The 23,211-nt window shown below is 39.2% G+C and overlaps 2 protein-coding genes across 5 annotated transcripts in view; one reads left to right on the top strand and one right to left on the bottom strand.

Moving 5' to 3' along the window:
- The window catches only part of Snrk (SNF related kinase), a 103,658-nt gene that overhangs the window by 31,483 nt on the left and 48,964 nt on the right, over nt 1-23,211 (top strand). Inside the window, exons 1-2 of one of the 3 annotated variants that reach the window (XM_022831579.2) lie at nt 8,030-8,350; nt 22,185-22,626. In XM_022831579.2, coding sequence (XP_022687314.1) covers nt 22,459-22,626 — 168 coding nt within the window. In that variant the 5' untranslated portion in view covers nt 8,030-8,350; nt 22,185-22,458. Of the gene's footprint in view, nt 1-8,029; nt 8,848-22,184; nt 22,627-23,211 lie in introns of those variants that run through there. The other 2 variants (XM_022831578.2, XM_022831580.2) reach the window with 2 other exon arrangements.
- On the bottom strand, nt 2,087-7,444 carry AspRS (aspartyl-tRNA synthetase). 2 transcript variants are annotated; one of them, XM_022831582.2, is made up of 7 exons: nt 7,079-7,444; nt 5,307-5,450; nt 4,852-5,031; nt 4,159-4,343; nt 3,719-3,974; nt 2,697-3,283; nt 2,087-2,309 (listed from the first exon to the last, which is right to left on the bottom strand). In XM_022831582.2, the coding sequence occupies exons 1-7, from the start codon at nt 7,205-7,207 to the stop codon at nt 2,183-2,185; spliced, it is 1,608 nt and encodes a 535-aa protein (XP_022687317.1). In that variant the 5' UTR covers nt 7,208-7,444; the 3' UTR covers nt 2,087-2,182. The 2 variants fall into 2 exon arrangements, with proteins under 2 accessions (XP_022687317.1, XP_022687319.1); XM_022831584.2 differs by having other exon boundaries at nt 4,159-4,301.

Genomic DNA, 23,211 nt, shown 5'->3' with positions numbered 1-23,211 from the left:
TCGCGCGCGCGTCCGGTAGGGTGCAGTGGAAACGCGCTTTCCTATTGAATTTAGAGACGTGTGAAGAAGTCTGGGCTCCAAGGTGGACTTAGACAAACTTCGTTTCGTGCTGAGGGCAAACCACCTGAAACCATCTGAACGGCACTGGCAGAACTCGAAACGTTCAGAGTCACTCACAAATCTCTGAAGTCCAAAACTGTTGACTCCTCTAGAACGATCTAATAAGCAGAGCTTTGGCTCTTTAAAACTCCTCGCATATTTATTATATACATACGGTATATCGGAATTTTACCCATAATAAGCCCGCTTTGAAACCTTTCACAGCTATTTTCATCTATTTCATGTTATAGAAACATATTAGGAACGCATTGTTAAACCTAAAATATTATTTTACATCAGGCGATTAGAAAAATAAAATATCAATCCAAATAACCAGCTATACTATGATGATTTCTACGAAGTGCACGGCGAGCCACTGTACGTCGAGAATAACGAAAAAAAAAAGACGGATTCGATTTTACGTCGACAGTCTAACGTAATCGTAAAGATGAACATAAAGAGGAAAAGCTGAGACTATCTTTCGAGTGCTCTGGTCCATGGCGCAAGCCTGAGCACGCCGATTCCGAAATGTACATTTGTTAATTTGCTCGTTCAGTGAGATAACTGATTGTTTACTTCTAGTTCTAAAGTGATTCTGTTGCTGAGAAGCTTTTCATGTGCTCTAAATATTGTTACGCGTGGCAACATTGAACTTACGCAGTACCCGGTTCTAATGCCGATTAATCGTTCTATAATTTTGGCAAGTACGCGTTATGCTGCGGAAGGCTGCGTTTCGAAAACTGTTTTCATTAATGAGCTACTGACCGTAAGTGTCTTTTTCAATGCAAATAAAAATTACGCAATAACCTATCCATGCTTAAAACAGGGAAGACGGCCTCGATTTCGCTAGTTGTAACACCTAAACCGATCATTAGCCATAAACGAAATGGCAATGCTGCTATAACTATTTAGTAAGCTCTCAGAGACTGTTGAAACTGGTTAAATTGCTACTAAGGCTGAGTATTTTTGTACAAAATATGCTGCTACTACCATGCAGCGACTACGACAATTGTTGGCGATTTGGAAACCTGTTATATACGATGTGAAATAAAATCGAATGTGCTTTTTGTTTATCTACTTTGTTCCTCGTAGCAAGACGTAGTTGGTTGAACTGAAACTGTTATCGTTACATAGGATAACACGTTCTTTTTTTTTGAACTAGTAGTCCTAAACGATAGTATCAGAAAGACGCACATTGTATTCGTTCTAAGGACAAAATGCACATATAAATTTATTCAGAAGTTTTTCCCGTGGAAGCTGTGGGTTCAGCGGACGTTTCTAGGCAAAGCTCAATTCGTTGTCATTTGGTCTTAATGAATAGAACGAGAATGCATCTTGTTGAGTTTGCCGAAGTTTCGGAAGTACACGGATTCGAAGATTTAGTGCGACACGATACAAGGAGTAGGTTGGTACTTTGAGAAACATTCGGCCCATTTTTTTTCGCTGTTAGGTTTACATTACCGCGAAGACATGAATATAAATGGAGAAATCGCTTGTTGGACAATACAATGGTCGTTCAGTCAATTCATTTCTAGGCTTTTAAAGCGCATCCTTTACGATACCCATGATATTTCGCCAAATAAAGGGTTTTACGGGGAACGTTGCCTAGTAATTAACATTTTTGGGAGTACGGAATAGATTTATTGCGGAAACTTGCAAGCAATTAATGCCTAATTAAGGTCCTGCAATTGACAGACGCGGTACTAACTTCTATTTGAAAATCATTCTGTAGAAAACTACGGCTAAATCTCGTTGAGAATTACTTATGGCTCGTATTATATATCGATACAGCCATTTACGTATAAATTTATCACCGAAAATGAATGCAAACATTTAACGTAATTCAATTACAGGGTCTATGCATAGACCCTTTCTGCCAAAATTAGGTTATCTGTTGCTCGGCAAACACGACATTTTATTAAAATGTTAAAATTAAAAAAAAAATGTCACCAATAGTACGAGCAAATAATGACAGTGACAACACATCTTCAGCAGGATCCAACAATGAAAAATTATTTTAATTCTTTTATTGAAGTCATTTTTTTCAATTACGGTAGAAGACACAATTTTAACGGGACCGTGCCTAAGGGGTAAGCCTTTTCGGGTCCCTGGGGTACATTGAGGTCTTCCGAATATTGTTTAGCCCAAAGTAAAGCATGACGACACGCTCAAGGCCGATGCCACCACCTGCGTGTGGGGGAGCTCCATACCTGTGAAAGAAACTTCGTAGCGTTTACTCGAGGCGTGCATAGGCGTGCGTATGTATACGATTAGATGGACAGACATGTATGAACGCATAAGGAACAGATGCATATTGACTTGAAAAATCGACATACATTGGTTAGTTATCTTAACATTTACAATTTGGTCATCATGTTGCACGACCTCGTGTCACAAAAGATTACATGTTCGATGCTGTCATTAGACGCCTGCGGTATTTCCTCATTTTCGCCAACATATGTGCTGGAAAATGTTTAAATAAGTAAAAAAGAATATCCTCGATCTCTTTGCCTCGCAGCTAGTTCATGAGCGCATATGTCAGCCATACAGTCGCAAAATATGGTTTCGATTTTATAATTCGGCCTATCAATACTCACCTGAACGAATCAATATAAGCCTGAATTGTTGATATATCAATACCGTGTGCCTTAGCGCGCTGGGTTAAATATTCAGGGTCGTGTATCCTCTGAGCACCCGACATAATCTCCTCGCCTCGCATGAAGATGTCATAAGAGTTCGACAACATCTGATTGTTTGGGTCAGGCATTGTGTAGAATGGCCTAACAGCCAGAGGATATTTATCCAACACGTAAAAGTCGGTATCGTACTTCGCCTTGACTAGTCGTCCAAGTAGTTTCTCGTTCGGAGTACTTAAGTCTTCATCGTCAGCCATTTCAACACCGGCCGCTCGCAGCATTGCCACCCCCTCGGAATACTCCAGCCGCAATGACGGCTCAAGGAACTTAAATGGTTCAGAGGGGTATTGTTTATTGATTGTATCAATCTCGGGCTGGTATCGATCGCGCAGGCCCTTAAATATATCGACAAACATCTCGGCTATAGTGTCCAGTACTTCGTGATAGTGATACTTAAACGCCATTTCAAGGTCGAGGCCGACGAATTCCGTTAAGTGACGGTGCGTATTCGAATCTTCTGCACGGAATACTGCGCCAATCGTGTACACCTACAGAATGTATAGAAGAAAATGACAAACAAGAAGATAAAATGTTTATGGTAAATGAAACGTACCATGCTTTACTCGTAAAACAGTATGAATTGTCATTATTGCAACTTTTTATCTGTTTCTTACATACTCATCAAGAAGCTTAAGCTCTCAAGAAGGTGGGTCGGTAGAAACATCATAATCGTAGCTAATTATTAGTTTAATCGTTGCAGTAACAGATTTTAAGCCATCACATCAAAAAATCAACAACCCTAAGGATAGATTTTGCGTCAAGTAGCATGAAATTCAAATGTTATGCAAAATATATAGTTTATTTATTTATATTGGACACGTTAAAATTGCACAGCGTATACACATAATTCACCGGACATATGAATTTTCAGATAAAGTCTTCCTAAACAATTAAAGCCAGGATAAATAACAAAATCTACAAACCCTATCGAAATCTGCGGCAATGGCCATTTGCTTGTAGAGCTGCGGGCTTTGGGCAAGATACGCTTTACCTTTAAAATAGGTAACCTCAAATACATTAGCGCCACCTTCGGAGGCTGCCGAGATAATTTTGGGTGTATGAATCTCGATGAAATGGCGTCGATTTAGAGACTCCCGGAACAAATGGCAGACCCCTGCTTGAAGTCGGAAGATTGCTTGGTTTGCTGGGGTGCGAAGGTCAAGGACACGGTGATCCAAGCTGTAAATGGTTCACGAAATAGACTTATTGAACTTCTGTGAATGAAACTACTGTCAAATACATATAGAATATTTGAAGTAGCCTTAGGAATATCTCTTAACTGTTACTAAAATACGCATAATACAAAACGACATTAAAGCAAGCCATCTATGGAGGATCATAATTACGTGGGCGAGATACTAACCGCGTGTCCTGATTGACACGAATTTTCAGTGCTTCTTCGTCGCCTTCCGCGGGTTCAGGACGAGAGGCGTCTTCTACTTGAAGCGGTAGGCGAGTATCACTAAGCGACACAATCCAGAACTGGTATATCCGCAATTCGACCTCCTGCTGGGAACAGGATTCGATTTTCAGTGGTGATTTGACGAGCTGGGGGAAGAAAAACCAGTTCGGCAAATATTACGCATTTTTTTTCGCTACCGGCTTTAATGCATTTATATCACATTTGTCACTGCTCGATTTTTATTTCGCCGCTTTACAATACTGGGAACGATTTTTATCTTTGCTCTCAAAATAGGAGAACAGAACTTGTAATAGTCTAATTCGTTTATGACGTTTATTGTAGGTTCGACAGAACGATGCTGCTATATTTAAAAAATTAACGCTAACGAAACGGTGTATGTTTACTTATGGATAGTTACAGGCGTTTGAAAATATGTTATTAAATGTATGTTTATTGAAATCTCATTCAGCCTGCTTTATCAGCCACAAACTAATTACTGGTCAAGAAAAACAGGAAACATATTCCAACTAAAGAGCTATGACAGCTCGATCCCTTATTAAATATGATATTATACGTGAAACCGACACGAGTGATGAAGGTATACTAAAACATGTTTGCAATGCTGCCTAGCAAACTAGCAGTCGTCTAAGGTACCTTTCCCTCGACGTCTACAATGGTTTCTTTCGGAATGGCCGAAATAAATTTCAGCATCTGTTTCGAAGTTCCCTCGCTGACATCTAACAAACATTGCAATGTATAATGTTGTTGTCGGAGAACGAAGAAGCACTGTTTACTCTTTGCACGAGATGTATGTAGACGACCACGCAGCCAGACCTGGAAGTCAAAAGATAAAATGTAACATAATGCGAATCATTTATCACGAACGAGGAAAGTCACTTAGCAAATTGAAGGATAAGTCCGCAAATCGTTAATCCCAACTATTCAAAACGGTTGTAAGAATGTATCCAAACGAATTTCACCATTAGCTAGTAAAATTTTGCCAGTTCATTTGATACGTTTTCATATTTAAAGCATAAAAAATGCGATTTATATGCCTTCGATGAAATACAAAAATTCAGTGTGTACAAAAAATCAGCGAACAAACGTACCATTTGATCGGCACGTTCTAAAGTGCATTGAGAGATTTCGATCATTTCCCGTTGAAGCTTTTCCGTCGATTGGATCATGGGGTATTGTCCATAGAGACCTTGCGACCCATCCACCTCGTCGCCGGCAGCGCCAGTCTGTTTATTCTGTAAAATGGTTGCCGTTTTTGCCAGTAAAGAAAAAGCGAAAAAAATGAATAGGCACGGAGTATAGGCTATCGCATGTTATCGAAATTAAAAATAGTCCCATTTCAGAATACTCGGGTTATATAATAAGAGGTAATAATTAAAGATATGCTAAATGTTAGGAGAAAATGCTAAACGCCTAAATCGTGTTTCATCATCATGTAAGGAAGTAAGTGATCACTGACATATCATTGTTTTGCTTCGAAGTATATTATTGTTTTACGATGTCTGATACCTATAATTTTACATAAGGTCATAAGGTCTAATTTAGAAGTCTGTGTTTTGATGAATCCGGGCAACATTTCAAAGTAAAGATTTCCACTGTACATGCTTGTTAATTTTACGAGCTCTCAAAAAAAAATAATTTCGGGCTGTCAGAAGAGATTGTCTTTATTATAAATGTTGACATTCATTCGCATATAGCCTTGATGGCTAAATTAACAGACGGTGAAGCCAAATGTATAAATGTTTGTTGGACAAAGAATACGAGTATATTTTGGCCAACAAGCCGTTAAAATATACACTTTGTCGTTCTTGAGGAAAACGTCGCTGGTTCAAGTTTTAGCAGTTGCACATAGTTACCATGGCGCACGCTTAACAAGCTGTTTTAGAGGTTTCGTTGAAGAAAAGTCTAAATAATCACAGACTAGCATTTGATATCCGAGTGAACATTTTGTTGTGTAAGACCCATTGTATCGTGGGCCTAGATGACCTCACGATTGAGATTCAATGCAAAACGAACAGAGGTTTAAGAATCAGCAGTGTCAAGTCTTTTGAAAGCGCGCGTTTCGTACCGAGCGTAAACCACTTGACCTCAAAAGAATAATGCCGAGTTAATTTTCCTTAGCACTGAAATCTCTTTGTATTTTACTGTATCGGAGCACAAAAATACGAAACGTAATAAGTTACATAAACAAAAAACAAAGAAGTAGTTCGACGAATACCATTTATACAATCTTCGCTAAATATATATAGGTATTAAAGACAGCAAACAGCTACCGGAAGAGCCTGCAGCTGCACTGCACCGGCCAAAAATTGCCCCATACTGTGCTGTCGTGCTCAATCATAGTGACAAGCGTTGGGCGGCGACAAATATTTGGTCTCGTACTTTTGTTATAACTAGATCTAATTTACTTTTAAATTCCGAAGTTAATGTACTAAGCAGCCTTCTAAAATCCGATACGGAATCGTTGAGAAAGAAACAATCAACGACACTAGGTTTTCAATTCACTAACTACTTGCAATTTTTAACTGTAACCGGGCAGATACTATTCAGCTTCGGTCACTTGCGATGCCCAAGGATCTACTGTCATTACATTGAGTCGTAGTGATTGTTTGAAACCCAAGCCTTCGAAGCCCATATCGAATCGTACTGTTTAATTAATACAATAATGCTGTATAATATATTGATATTTTATTAACAATTAACAAGTGTAGATAACGTGGTAACACGATAATCGAATTAAATAAATAAGTAGATAATTTTTTTATCACTAGTCGTTTTTCTTATTGCGATACGCAGTAGAATGGAACGGCATGTGGAATTACTACATGGAGAACATGGACCAGCATGTGGTAAATGTACTTACCAAATCTGACCCATTTTCTTTTCCCGCGGCCTTATGAGCTGCTTTTCTGGCAGCTTTTTCAGCTTCCTTTTGAGCCTTTTTCAGAGCTTTCTTTGAAGCCGTACCGCCTTCCTTCACTTGGTCACCCATCTCCAAAATAACAGTGTAAGATTAGCGCAAGTGTAAGACCTCACGATATAAGTCACTCCAAGCTTCACAACAAACTTGGAACTGTCACCGCAGCAACAACGACGATTACACGTCGGAATACGCTAGCGAGGATACAGAGAACACGCGCGACCCACATTTAATATGAATAACAACCTCTGCTTGGTGCTTTGTCGACGTAAGGATGCCGGCTAGACACACAAAAAGGCTTGAAGCAGGCCGTCCCTCACCCATATGTGCAGGAGCGAAGTTATGCTCATAGAAGCTTCGTTGAACACTGAATAAGCTCGCACTAGATCGACAGATGTGAACGAGGGTACTGTTCAGGACTTTGCCGATTAAGTCATCTTGGAAGCAAAGTAGATTGTACGAAACGAAAGTAAAGATCATTTCTTAACATGCGACAAGCAAGCGATTGCCCCATTGCTGTGATATATAAAAGATATATTATCATATTTTGTTTGTACTCGGATTGTCGTTGATCAGTTATCAAAAATAATAAACAAATGAGAACAACAATGAACAAATGAGGTTCGTATGCCAAACGAACCACTACCGATAACCCACCTAAGACCAATCAATTGGCACATTATTAGATTTTTGCTATAGTAAAATTACGTAGATAATGCTGTTGGTACTAGTAATCGACAGCGATGTTTGGGCACTTTATTTTCATTGGGTTCCGTCTCAGCGTTACTTCTATGCTACGCTTTAGCTCGCAGTAATGTTTTAATAAAATTTTATAATCCATGCTGTATCAAAACACGAAAAAACGATGAGATTGCAAGGTTTTTTTCTGGTAGTTTCTCACCGACCATCTATTTAACCTATACTGTAGTTTTTGAACAAATTGCCGAAAGGACGAGCGCCGAATCAAGATGGCGCCTAACTCCAGATATAACAGAACCGTGCTCCGTCGAGCTCACAGCTCTCTGTGCGGTCAGGAGCATCACTGTGGGGCAAAAGCTGCCGAAACATAGGACAGCCGACAGGCGAACGGATACCAGCGGCATTTCCAATATTCATTGTGGCAAGCACAGCCCCGTGAAGGGCTCGAAGACGGCCGCTAGTTTAAACGGCAGTAGTTTATGGAGAACGGTGATGATGGTGTTGTTAATGAACCGAGTGAGTAGCACATTGCAAGCAAAACGCGAAAATAACCCTTTCTCTGCATTGTGGAATAGATGTGTAATCTAGCGAAAACTTGGAGTTAAAAGTCGCTTGTTCCACTATGAGAAGTAGTGGTTTTTCGATGTTATCATTGCAGTGAGTGTCTCTGTGAGATGTTAGTGCTTTTTTCGGTCGTCCTGCAGTCATTTGTAGACGGGTGTCCTAGTGTATGATTGTGTTTTCCAGCTTATATTCATTTGTGAATCTCTGGATACAGTAACTACAGAACAGCAATCTACGAGCAGAGGTTTCAAAGTGTAGAAGAAAACTACTTTTCATGGTGAAGATTCAGTAGCATTGGTTTTATACCATAGTGGTCTCCTCGAGTTAATCAATCACCATTTAAATGCAGTATAGCTATATATGAAAATCGGTGTAAGGCTATCAGAGCCTGGCTACCGTTTTTCCTTTTCCACGGCGGGCAGGAAAGCTTTCACTACGAACCATCAGAGGTATATGTCTGTTCCAGCCTCTAGAGATAATAAGTCAGTTATATAGAATAATACTATTTGCTGGAGTACATGTACCCTCTCAGCGTTTTCTGAAATATCAACGTGTTCTTTTTGCTTGAAGTAACTATTATGCTGTAGGTGTTTGTTAATGTAAATGTGCACCAGTAAATTGTGGATGCTGTGGCTCCAGGTATAGTAATGCTATTTTCTGGATGGCTAAAACACTAAGAAAGATGTTGAAATTCAAAACATGTTTGCGAGAGTCTCACAGTCGAATAAGCAGAGGGGTTGCCATAGTTCCGTCCGGTCTTTAATTGAACATTTTACTTGATATTTTTTAAGAAAAATTGAATCACCGTGTTGCTAGTGGAAACTGTGCAACTATTAATTCAATCTTGTGTCTTTAATGCAGTGCTTCGTTTTATTTTGAATGAGATGTTATTCCCCAATGGCTGGTGCTGCTTCAAAGGAGGTCCTCAATGTATCGCGTTAGTACTAGCTATTATCACAGCTCGTATCGTGCAGTCGTACCAGATAGCGGTACCGTTATTCATGAACGAAACGGATTGCGAAAGTGACCGAAAAAAAGTAGGTGAAGTCAATTGTGGTCAGTCGTAGCAAAGACGAGTTCATTGATAACCGGGGAGTATTGATTTTCTCAGTGCCATCGCTGCAGATGCTTTGTCATTCTGTATCGTATCCGCTTAGTACAATTAGTTTACGAGCTAGCCGATCGAGACCCTTGTGGTCAAATTTAAAATTGGCAGACAAGCGGATTTGTTAGGGGGCAGAGAACGGTTTTCGATTCAAAAACAACTATCAAATCGGATTGAAGGTCACTAGTGGAAAAGCCGACACTGGAAAACTTACTTCGTTACGTGGATAGTGATCTTTCGTGCTGGATCATAGCTGTTAACGAATTCAGCAGGAGAACGATTAGGTTACTGAAATAAGGTGCTTCTATTTCTTCTGGCAAATTAGGCTAGCTTAGAATTTTCGTGACGCTGTTGTATGTACTACCTGCTCGTTAGGTGCGTATACTCCTTAGATTTTGCCTTTGACTTAATCGAAAAGGACTGCTATTACTGGTCCGGAAATTCTCTGTAAAGGCTAATAAAATATACTGCCGGACACAACGGAGTTGTATATCGATATCCGTTTTATATGGGTATCAAAATTTCTAAAAGAGCTATTTAATTGCTAATGAGTGTGCTTCAGCTATAGGTACGCTGCGGATCGTATTTAGCAAATGGAATCGGTTTGGGCCACTATAGAAGGCTTTCGAATTATACCTCTTTTTTGCGTAAAGCAAAGTTCAGCACCAAATACATTCGTAACAATTTCATTAACGTTTTCGGGTCAGGATAGATGTGATGTATCCCCAGATTATAACGAACCCGGCATGCAGATAATTTGCGTACGTTCTTAGTTCCAGACACTGTTTTTATGTTTTTGAGCGTCATGTTTTACTATGTTTCTGCACTGGCACCAGCTTATTATCCGATGACCGTGTTTCGCATGTATAAATACAGACAACGATTTGAAGGCTCGTCCTGCTCTTGCTTCGCAAGTTGCTTCAGTCGTACATCAGCAAACGATTACGATGGCTGTCTGTCCTGTACTCTATCTATTTGATGTTTAAGCCATCAAAAAGTTCTTCCTATACTTTGCCGACTCTTTCTGACGAAAAACAGAAGCAAGCAGTAACAAGTCTATTGTACAGTGATGTTCTTGTTGTCGTCTTTATATCGTAGTTAGCGTCAGGTAGCCGATACGCGCGTAGAGATAACAGTATAGATGATTAGAAGCAAATATGAACCAGGCTTTTATGATGTGTGTCAGAAAATACCACAGAAAAAGTTGTCACAAACATTGAGGTGCTAGTTAAATCATGATATTTAGCAGAACAAGCTACCTTCAATATCATATGTATATATACTCCGGAGCTCCGGAAGGCTATCGGAAACTATTCTCACACTGGATACGCCAATATTAAAGCGCATTCAGTATGGTAAAGGTAAGTAACATAAGCTGGAAGTTCTTCCAAGTATAGTCGTCATACAGGCCACAGCGAAATAGACTTCTTCAATTTAATCATAGCCGTCAACGAGAATGTACAGTAAGGAAAATGTTCAGCCTTTAATACGCGCAGCAGTCAAAGAACAGGTCGTCATGTAAACACGGTCATCCAAAGGAGTTAAAATGATCAGAAATATCCCGCACAAAATGTACTTTATTAACTTTGTTATTTATTTATTTATTTTTTTTTTATATCAACTACGCTTTAACTATGGGTGTTGACAAAGCCGACGAAATATTATGCCGATGAGATTAGTCATGCCATAATCTATATCAATTACATCAGGACGTTATCATGGCACATTTTCGATTGTGTTCTGAATGATTGAACCTATTGTAGACTTTTCGTGTGCCATCTATAACGAGGTCGTATTCGCTATATAGTTGCGTATCATAGAGATAGCTCTGATATTACTGCATTTCAAGCTACGTAGGTAAATAGTCGATCTATAAATCCGATGCCCACATTTTAGAGGCCTATCGCTAATAGGGGCTTAATAACATAGTAAATGTACAAAATCTTCGAACGATTTACCTGACTGCGGTTGAAGCTCGCGAGGTTTAGCGGCCTTTTTAGGCAATAGTAACAGTATCGTAAGATAATACTTGGCCCCTCGCAACGCTGACGCGCCACAAGGACATGGATTCAACTTTTGGCGCCGCGGAACCAAAGCGTCAGACCTTGAACTCTACGATAATGTATTATGCATCACAACAGGCGAAATGCATATCACGGATACAATGGCAACATTTTGTCACGATCATCCTTTTGCAATTAGGTTCGCTTATATAGTCTGAAGCAATATTTAACGACAGTACCACACACGAAACACGTTCAAGCGTGTAAATTAACAATAGACACTTGTCGATTCTTTTTATTATCGGTTCCCATTATACTGTATATAGCAACGCTGTCTTAGGGCTTCCAAACAATTGCCTCGATATGGTTACTGGATAAGGATTGCTATGACGTTGATTCTTATGAGACAATTCGGTATTTGCTTGGTATATCAATGTTTAGTTAGCTGATACAATGACATGGATCTTCAAGCAGTGAAGGCATAATCCTCTCCAAAAGAAACAACCTCACATTGTCTTACGCGCAATATAATAGCAACATCTGTGTCGCCGTTCTTCTATTTTCTATATGTTAATTTATCTTCTACGAACAGGATACCTCAAGCGAGTTGCAGTGTTCTGTGAAATTCTCCTCGCTGGAAGAAAAAGTACAAACAAATGTCTCTGGAGATGTTTCTCAACAAATCGTATTACCATAATTACTATTATCTCACTCATATTAAATGCACAGAGGTGCACAAAGGGTGATACAATACTCTGGTACAAACATTGCCCTAACAATGGTTAACACTGATGGAGTGATTTTGTCAAGGGTCTTAAACATGCTGAACGGCACATGGCTTAAGGTCTGTCGGAGTAATAATTACCCTATGAAATGGCTTTTAAGCCCTTTAACTGCAATTTTGATATTCTAGGAACTCAAGTTATCTAATTAGCATGATATTATTGATAATTAATCAGCTAAGCGGGTAAACGTATGCCAGTGCTACGTTTGTGAAGTAACTTCGTCCCGTTGAGTGAAATAGCATTAGTTCGTAATTACAGTTCGTCCGCTCCATAACTATGCACGCAGTTGAAGTTATTTTCGAAGTTATCTGCCAAGGCAAGAGAAGTGCACTGATTTCGAAACATTCTGTATGAGATAGAGGTAAGAGTACTGTTATTTTAAGAACATCGTTGTGTGACATGGGCTTATCCTGTAGTTTTTGTGTTCATTTAAGAGTAACTGTTTGGTCGTACGATGGGAATGGTTTCTTATATGGTTTCTATATAATAGTTTCTAATAGGTGATAGCATGGGTCAATGAAATCGACCATTAGAGTAATGTAAGTCGAACGTTGCGTGCAGGCATGGACTGGGGAAGGGTCTGGGATCCACGACCTAAGCCCATTTACACATACGTGTTCTTAGTAGATGCTTCGTCAACAGATGTTGTATAAAAAGTTGTTTTATCATCTGTATCGCTAGGTCCTATTTGTGGGCCAATAAGGTATATTATGTGTGGAAGCATATGAAAAATTATGCACGACACTAGAATCGATCAAACAGACAAACCACACGAGGGGCCAATTGCGATCTATTAGCACTTCATCGTCTACATTGTTTCCCCATCCTGATCACCACCGCTGTCGAAGGGGTAATTAATTTTGGAATTAACAGGTTCTGTAGTAAACTGTTGAGATAACGTCGAATGACTTGGCTTTTATCGATGCGCTCTACTCCGTAATGTAGAATAATATTGGCTAGTAGATTTAGAGAAATGTTTATTCCCGTGCACCTTCTATTCTTCATTTTAAAAAATTTAAGGTACTTTTTTCATGTTACAAGGCCCTCAGTTGTCAATTGCTCTTATCAGATTAGGCTTGCGCAGCGATCATACCTACAAATTCATAGAGCCCTTTCTAAGGCCTTTCTGCTTGGATAATGGTGCGTATGATAGTTACAATGGTTTATCCGGTTAAGGCATCAGCAATAACTAACGTATAGAGAGTTGATGATTTCTCAGTTACATTTATATTTATCTTTTGTGCACTCTTACTACTATTAAAGTACCTTTAGACTTGGAGGCCTAGATAGGGATACTTATATAAAAAGCATAGATCTTTCTACCTGTTCAGGTAAAGTACCTCTATACGCCTGCTTCATTATTCACAGCTAACGAAAAAAAAAAAATAGTTTCTCTTGAAAGTTATGAAAATGAAAAAGGTTAAGGATCTTTCGACAAGAGCATGCGAGTGTGGCTTGCCTGCTCAGAAAACTCTCCTCGGACTCTGCAGCGAGTCGTGCAGCTGTGTCTACCGACGAATAAACGCACGACATCTATATGCACGCGATACATGCATGTCCTGAGGACGCGGCTGGGATCCTGCCACAAGGAAACAGTTTCTACCACCGACTTGCTACCATGCTCTCGTTACGGATGCATTAGAGCTGCCGTTGCTGTCGTTTATTTTGGCACATATGGCACGAACTAATAGATCGAATAAGAATGAGAGAAATGACAAAGCAGTAAAGGAACACATGATCTAAGTGGAGATGCTAGACTTAACTTGGAGACGCTAATGAAGCAAAAAGTTCAGGATGACTTCACTTGGGTTCTATGGCTATATCAGCAAGGGTCGATCGCGTGTAATAGGTTGCTTGAAGTATCGCACTGAGCTTTGAGGAGAAGTTGTAGGACAGTATTTCGGTGTACTAGGTTTTGACATTATGACGTCAAAAACTGGCAATGCCGTTGAACAGAGCGACAAAATTTCGCCTGGATGGTCACAGGCGGTTAGATATTGCTAAAAACAAGACATTATGAAGCATTCATGCAACCTCTCATATAGAGGTGTAGCATTCAGCCATTGCAGCAGGAAGGCGAATAAAACACCCCTGACAGACGGCTCTGTATTGTCGTAACAAAATAGAGAGTGAAGATTATGCCATATATGCAAAGATACAAATATGTACTGGGAAGGAACTTAAAATTCCCTGGAACGAAAATTTATTTAATATAGAAAAATATTTTTTAAAAATAGGCGTCATAGCTGTTAATGTGTCGTCCAATTACGATAGATCGGGAGATAGAATATAGAAAAACAAAGATCGCTAATGAAGAGCGTAAATTTAAAAACCGTTTTGTGCCCTATTCCGATTATAAGTTTTTTGACGAATAAGATTCGCTGGTATTAGAACCGACTGATGCCCTAACTACGACTAACAGGCAAAGTTGTAGAAACATTCATAATGAAAGACGGAACGGAATAAGATTTAATAATTTAACGGGTAACGACAACAAGAAGACACCTGCTCGTGCATGCCACACTAGTCGCATACGCTGAGCTCGGTATGATTTTACAGAATTCATAAAAAGGGGCTTCTAGAGAGGGAAAAAACTAGGTTTTTAGATAGAAGAATATGTATTGAAGTGCCACAGAAAGTAGATTTCTGCCTTAAACAGATGATTTTCAACCCAAAGCCCATTCTTTACTGCTAAATAGTATTTTTACTTAAAAAAAATCCTGCCTAACCCTAGGTTTATTTTTACGTATTATAGTATATCTTATACCTAGGACTATGTGACGAACCTCCAATGGTCTTGAAAAATTTACCATTTTCTTGTGGAACGAAAACCCTTGGCATCGAGAAAAAATGTTCGAGAACTCGTTTAACAGTTCAGAAGGGAAAGTATCAATTTCACTGACAAAGAATGGTTTGGAGACAGATGATGACCACTCACTGGTTTTCTTAAATGACAATGCGGCCTATTCGGCTCAGAGCTCGATATACGAGTAGGACTTGTCCAGTGGATGGTTTGGTGTTGCCTCCGTTCTTTGAGAAAGGTACTGACGAAGGGAAGATGAGTTCCACATTATTTCGAATAAAGCTGCAATTGTTAACTGCCTGATTGTTCATTCTTCGTTAATTGCTCGACCAGAAAGTAAGATATTTCTGTACAATATCATCGTTGAAAATGGAATAACGATATTCTACAATAATTTCGGAGCTGTGGATGTGCAACCAGTCTGACAGGAAAGGGAATTTTTCCTAGTCAAAGGCTAAATGTTATGCGTTTAGTGAAATCTGAAGGTGTGCTCTACTATGAACCGTTCAGATCCGACGACACTGCCAATGCGACTCTTTTCTCGCCTCAACTCCACACGGGACAAGATCTTAGTTAGCAGGTTTTACTACACCCAAGCCATAAATTAGATCCTGCACCTCGAATTAACATCTGTTCCACGCGGCGTTACCCAGAAAATAACCGATGTAAAATGTTAACAGAAGTCCAAAAGCAGTTCAACGACGAAATCGCCTTCAAAAGTGTGAATCCGTTTCGTCGCAGAATCCTTATTAATTCCGAACATCACCCGAAACATGAACAAAGCTTATAGCTTTCATCAATACTTGTTTATTTTCACAAAAGTTGCAGGACGTCAAAGTCCTATCGCCTCAAACAGGCGCGACGTGATTTTGTACCAGCTTCGGGTGGATTAAACATGTATCACAGAGCGCAAGTATTTAAACAACAATGACAAGAATCGGCAGGAGATATAATATCTATTTTTGTAATGTAGTCTTATGTAGGTATACACAATAGGACTAAATGAGTCGTGATTGGAAGCAAAAGGGAAGCTGGTACTATAAGTGGTCTGACAGGAGCTTTTTAATATGGAACGCTACTACAGGTTCTGGGGCATTTTTGGAAACAAATAATATTTTTAATAAAATTTTTTATACTATAGAAAACGAAGGACAAATGATATGTAAATAAAACAAAAAATCCATAAGATAAGAGACTCGTCAGTACCTGGAATGATGTATACGCCTTGTACGCACAGAGGACGATCGATTTTATCCAGACTGAGGATTTCAGAACACGTGAGAAGTGGAACATTGTTATACCTATGCGAAAATTTCAGCAGGTCAACCACTACATGCGTATTTCATTCAGACATATCGTCGTTATGCATTCTTCGTAATAGGAAAATCACACACGTCGAGTTGCTTTGAATGGTGTAAGTGACTTGAACTTCTCTGGAACATTAACCAAACAAAAAGGCGCCAAGATCAAGCTTTTTTCGTGTAACGTTTACCTGAAATTATTATTAATATGCTAGTGCCGTTATTCAAACTATAAATCATTGAAGATAAAGGAAAACTGTGTTTATAGGCGATAAATCCGGTGAACAGTGAGTACGCGCAGCAGAAGTATGATCTGATTCGTCTGGATAGGATTGACGCAGCCGAAAACCTCTGTGATAGTGCAGTGGTGTTTTGCTTGGTGTGGGATGTGCTTGCTTGCAACGTTTGAAATGGTCTAAAATTGATAGCGGCCGTCAATACACATCATTTTGTGGTAGAAGAAGCCAGCCGTATAAAGCATTGCTCAGCGACAGTGTCGAACGTGAAACTCGAAGCATTGATCTTTAGGCTCAGGCGGAGTGGCTTTATCTCCGTAATCAAGAGAAGGAGGTGGAGGAGGAGGCGGAGGAGGAGGAGGAAGCTAAGTGTTCGACAATAGTCGAAGGACTGACAATGCTAATACGGCAAGATGGAACTTCGGTCCTTCTGAGGTGTTTGTATAGAGCGTAATGCGAGCAAAGAAAGTGAATTAGTCGTTGATATGATAAACCATGCTTTGTCACACGATATAACATTTCTCAGAAAGTAGTCGCGAATGATTAATGACATTTCGAGAAGTATCAAGCACTAAATAAAATCAGTGACCTTAAAAGCACGCACCTATGAACCTAGCTTTGAATTTGCGTACCTTTATCGTGCCGCTGAATAATCTGGTGTGGACGTTATTAAAGGCCCGCCGTGGTGCCCAGGAAGTTCTCAGCTTGGTGGTTTGCTGACATTCAACAATTTTTTAAACTTGATAAAGTTATTCGTGTTAAGTGATATGTATTTGCGCCTGGCAACGTGGGTCACCGGCGTGTATGGGCATTACTAAACAATGTTATATGCCAAATTAGCGTCTTTAACGTGAGGTAAGCCCATCGCCAAATTGTTGCTCCGGGAGATCCATGCTTAACAAGGCTAGAAATGACTTTCACCCTCGTTCGCTGTTAACAATATGTCACAACAACTGAACACAGATCAATGTTACGACATCTAGACTTCTCAAAATGTCGGCAAGCTTGTCGTCCATATTAAAACTGTCTTCGCAATTCACTAATTTCTGCTGAGCGATTAATATGCAAATTTTTCATATTTAATTTTGATCTTGACTCATTATTTCGTCTGTATTCGTAACTCTTTTTTTGTGTCTCCTCTCCAAAATTGCCGTTTGACTTTTAGACGTGTTCTGGAACTCGCTTTCCGTCCCTGCTAGGTCAGGAAGCATCTTCAGTCTGACCCCCTTTTTTGACCATCTCCGGACAAGCTATATTAGCAAACTGCTGCACCAGTGCGACAGCAACGACATTGACTTATCTAAATGCTAGTCCAGAGAAAATAGGCAACCACAGACGGATAGGACAGGCTTGCGAAGTCAATATTGTCTGTCGCCTACTGAATGCATCGTGCGTCGTCCTTCTTCCTCTTTGGGTATCTAAGGCGACGTAGTAATTTATTTTATTCCCCGATGCTTCCCTGCGCTCCCTGATTCTCGATAATAGGAAAAGCGACGAGATGACGATAAAAACGCGGGTGACTACATATTAAAAAAACACAATCTTGAACCGAAAAATTAAAAAACATGAACCGGAAAATGACTGACTCTCTTGGCAATGCAACATGTGTTGGATGACGAGCGAAAACCATTACGCGTTTAATACAGAGACCAGCAAATTACGGAGCTTCTAGTCATCGTGTTTGATTGATAACGAGATTAATTTTTATACTCATTGCTAAAGTGATGTTTATGTTATTTGATAAAATTCATCCTATACAAATGTTTACTAAAAAAGAAAGCTAACATAACATTTCGCTATGGTTAATAGTTTTTTTTCTTCAGTAAATGGAAACACACTGATATGCTTTGGTACCCAAAAGTACAAGGGTTGGTCCGCAAAGGCTATCCGAATCCAATGCCAAATTTCGTACAATGCGAAACCTTTATCTTAGGACAAAAAATACATTGGTGCTTTATCTGTAGCGTTGACTTATTGATTTTGAGAGTATAAGTGACCAAATTTGACTCTCCACTTCCGCTTCTGTGTAAGAGCCGTTAAATAGCCGTCTGAGTGGCCTGAAATATTTGCGCTTTGGCTGTGGTCGGTATTTGTCCACTGTTTGACAAGAAATCAGTCCGCTACAAAAAGGAATGGCTGTCATACCTCGACAGTTGTTGGTAAACACAGATAACTTGCCCAGGGTTTATAGGATTCGATTGCATTGTGCATATAGCAGGGCCATAATATCCAATGTTGACTTTTGTTATACGTCGTATCTGCAGCAGCACATCTTCAGATATACATGAAGCTCGTAATTATATAGTTTCGCTTACTAGCTCAGTGACCAGGTGGAAGATGATTATATTTTTACGAGTTATATTCAATAGAACTATAGTACAATATATATTCTAAGTATCTTAGTTTAGTCATTCAAGCTGGTTACTCGTGAGCTTGTTTACATTTATGTTTATCGATAACGTAATGTTTGCTTTTTTCTTTCTTTTTAACGTTTGATAAACAGCTTTTTCCCATGAAACGTAAGTTTCGAACGATTCGATAAGTTTACAGATCCAAAATCCATAAAAAAAAAACTTAATCGTAGTTATCTCAAAGCATATAGTTGTAGGATATCTGTTTGATACTTTAATGCAAAGAGCAAGAAAACAAAAACACATATACAAAACTATCTATCTAGAAATATTTAGAATTATTTTTCTGGTAAATTATTTTTTACGATTGCACTTTTTCGATATTATTCACATACTCAGTGACTATGAAAATTAAAAAGCATAATTTTTTCAATGTTTTTAAGAGATCTATAGAAATGGTGGCTTATGAAGTACTCGAAGGGCCGTCAAAAAAAAATAGAACAAGCGATTTGCATATGTATCGCAATTGCTTTCTGGTTGAACATGGTCAGACCTATTGAATGTAGTCGTAGTGTAATCCATACGGTAAATAAACAACATACATTGCACCCTCAAAGCAACCGAAAATAGATATCAACTTTGCAAAAAATAAGCCTAATTTTAGACATTTTTCGGCAAGAAATCTTAGAAAATGGAAGCTAACTATACTAAATTATAAAATATAGAGATTCTATCTACACCAATATATTCGTTTTGTGTCTTTTTAGAAAGCTAACCGTTCGTGAGGTAAATGCAAAAAAAATTGACTTCACGACCATTCTATATGGTGCGTTACCTCACAGGTATCAATATATACGTAAGTCAATAGCATATAAATATATATATATATATATGTATCTTGTGCAGTTTGTATCTCAATAAACACACTTTCTAATACGACCTTGTATTTAAATTGCAAAGCTACGTGCCTTCCTCACGCGTCCAGTTACGTCACGTGCTCATCTCGTACGACACCTCAATAAATTTGCCAATTTGTTACCGGAATGGCCTTATTATTTTTACATATATAAATATAAAATATAATACATCGCAAGTAGTATAAATTTCCACTTGTGTCACTAAGCTAAATGCGTATCAATATCATCGTTATGGTGTTTATGGCATTCGCCATATAACCGCTGCGTTTTGTGATACCGCCTATCAATCAGAGCATGATTCAGTTCTCCTAAAAACAGAGTCTAATTCGTTATAAATTGGTCGTATAATGTAAACGTGTTGGAAAATCGTCAATTCTTCAGAGTTGAGTTTACAGCCTATTTTATGGGTAATCTGGTCAGCAGCTTTTGGAGCTAAACAATTTCGATGTACATATATCAGCAAAACTTGCTAAGTTCATTGGCTGTAGCTTGTCGAACTTAGACCACATAAACTATACACAGTGAACGGTTTAAAAATATGTAGCTTTATGCTAAGGGTATTTAACATGATTTGTTATAAACGAGCTAACACTTATCGAGGACGGCTTTAGATAATGTTCTAGCGTCTTGCAAAGCAGAGCGAAAAGCAATTCAAACGATGATTGCTAGATAAGCTGAGAACATCTAAACAGTCGTCAATAATATCCTAATCCAAATTAAACGATCCAAGGATTAAACATATCGGGTTTGTTAAGGCTTTCGGCGGTATTCTGTTAGTAAGTGGTGGGAAAGATGGTGGTTACAATTTGCATGGCTTTCAACGTTTATGCTTGAACTCTCTTCACCTTCGTTTGAGTTATTTGAGAATTTGAAGTGAGTGAAGATCCAAAGGGTCCAATTGAGATAAGAGGTTCCGAATCAGAATAATAGATTTAATACGACTTTTATAAGAGCAACAATATGCATGATAGTGATAGTTGACTAAATACGAAAGAACCAAGTATTTTTTCTAACAGTGGCACAGATTGCTTTCTGAAACGTAATTCGACATATGACGGCCGACGAACATTGTTCCCTGATATCAATATAAATAATATGTATAAATAAAAAAATAACTATATTACAAACATTTTTATTGTAGACATGACTAGTTAAAAGGGGTATAAATATATCCGCAATGAAAAATGCTTACCAACCTGTTAACACGGATTAATTGTCTACTTACGTATGGAATTTTTATACAAGCAAAGATTTTGTGCTGTGTTTACTGGTCTAATGTCTGAACATAAAAATCAACTAATAAAACTGGAAACGCGTACCGACCAGTCATCACCGTACCGTTCAATTTCCCTGTTGGAGAAGGCTAGCTAAGATGCTCGAATTACGATGTTGACTGTTTCCTTACATAGGCCTGAATGAAAGGCAGGAGGGGAGAAAAAAGTGAAAGTGTAGAACAGAGTCATACTTAACGTCATATAACTTAATATTATCAGCGAGTGTTATACTAGCGTCATTTAATAGTAGGTATACATTACTGAGAGTAACTTCTTGCTATAGCTACGATTAATAAAAACCGTAGGGGGTACCTGTACTTATAACATTACTAAGAAAGCGAACGCATATTTGCTTGGATGCGCTTTAACGCTAAGTTAGGCCTTTTTTCGCGTTCATGTGCATATTTTCTTCAAACGGTCTTGGAAAGAAGCCTTGTGACGGCGTTAACTGCTGTTGATTCAGTGTACAGCGAACCCTTTTCCGTTTAGAGCGCCAACTGTTTGTTCAGATATGTGCAACATTCGTATCCTTGGGGAAAACTTCTGTGTGACCTCATATACTGGCGCCTCGATTTCACAAACAACTTGTGCGTAGAAGAGCCTTTGTGCATCAAAAAAAGGCATACAGAGGGCTTCAGAGATTAAACTAACCTAAGCGACGAATTTTCAATGCGTATAACGCTCACATATTTTGTGTAATGTAATAAGCAGCTTTAAACGTAAAAAAGAAATATCATTGCACCCGAAAAATCTACCGAAAGCGTTGATTCCACTGTAGACAATAGAGCATATAGGATAGCATAGAGAATCAACTAAAAGCGCCCAGAAAACTCTCATCCATTTGTCCATAGCTAAAGCTTGCTTCGAAACATCCATTGTATTCAGCTAGAAAACTACATATGTGCGGTGAGTTGAATGAAATAGTTGTTGCATGAATTAGGCAGATTTCAGTCATCCAATAATTATCTGACACGTTTGATCCTCTTTTTTATTTTCCTTGTTTGATTTTAGACCAGCGGAAAATGAGGCGGCGATGAGGTGGATAACGTACGGGGGATGCCCTCGGGGCCCGTAGCGGCCCTTATCGGGGACGCACTTACCCTGTTTTCTCTTCACTTGCCAAGCTTAACGCACAGAAGTTACGAGATTTTCTGTGCTTACATTGAAGTACACGTTGCTGGCGGTAAGCGGTCGGCAGAACCCAGGCTGCTGGCCTTCGCGCCCGGTTCATTTTAGCTCGACGAAGCTGCCAGTCCTCTGTCCGATATCGGCTGGGGTAGCCGGCATGGACGCAGGCAAGATAGCCGGACTCTACGACCTGGGGGAAACGTTGGGCAGAGGTCACTATGCCGTTGTAAAGCAGGCGCGACACGTATTCACCGGCGAACAGGTCGCCGTTAAGGTCATCGACAAAACGAAACTCGACCAAGTATCCAGAGCGCACCTATTTCAGGTGAGTGCAAGCCAAGGTTGGACGGACCAAGAAGAGCGCAACCGTGAAGTTTGAAGGAGGCGTACATAGACGTCAATCACAAAATAGAGGAACAGATACCGAGATCTAGTTGTACTATTATATTCAGCGGCGTAAAATTATTAATTCCTAAGGCGGTCGTGTTGTTGCTGGCTAATGCAATGTTAAGTATACCAATGTAATGACTTATACATAGCGGGAAATGACATTCCAAAAACTATCTAAAAAAGCTATAGGAAATGATATGGTCGTTTGATCGCCGTGACGTGGACGGAATGGAGATGGGCTTGCACGAACGACATGCGTATAGCGGTTACTACCAAAAGATTCTGGTCATTCGCCATTCAAAGCCATATCCCTTTGTTGGTTTCGACCTTATAGCTATAGCCATTAGCGAAGCCTGGAATTTGTCGATTATTGTTCCTTGTTTTTCAATGAAGTGAAAAAGCATTGGATTCTAAAAATTAAGATTTGTATGTAAAGATTTGCTTAACGTATATCGTTTCTATTGATGGATGTTTTTGAATAAACTTATTTTACACGTATAAGGATAGGTCGTATCAGTGT

This window comes from Varroa jacobsoni, unplaced genomic scaffold (genome assembly GCF_002532875.2).
Source record: "Varroa jacobsoni isolate VJ856 unplaced genomic scaffold, vjacob_1.0 scaffold_340, whole genome shotgun sequence".
NCBI lineage: Eukaryota > Metazoa > Arthropoda > Arachnida > Mesostigmata > Varroidae > Varroa > Varroa jacobsoni.
Note: the sequence above shows the minus strand (reverse complement) of the source record. Positions and strands in the feature narration are given on the sequence as shown.

Excerpts from the sequence above, each read along its gene's own strand:
- AspRS (XM_022831582.2), bottom strand. The coding sequence starts at position 7,207 with ATGGGTGACCAAGTGAAGGAAGGCGGTACGGCTTCAAAGAAAGCTCTG. Across the intron at positions 3,284-3,718 it reads TTGCCGCAGATTTCGATAGG|GTGTACACGATTGGCGCAGT; the intron begins GTTTGTAGATTT and ends TACATTCTGTAG. Across the intron at positions 2,310-2,696 it reads GCTTATATTGATTCGTTCAG|GTATGGAGCTCCCCCACACG; the intron begins GTGAGTATTGAT and ends TTTCTTTCACAG.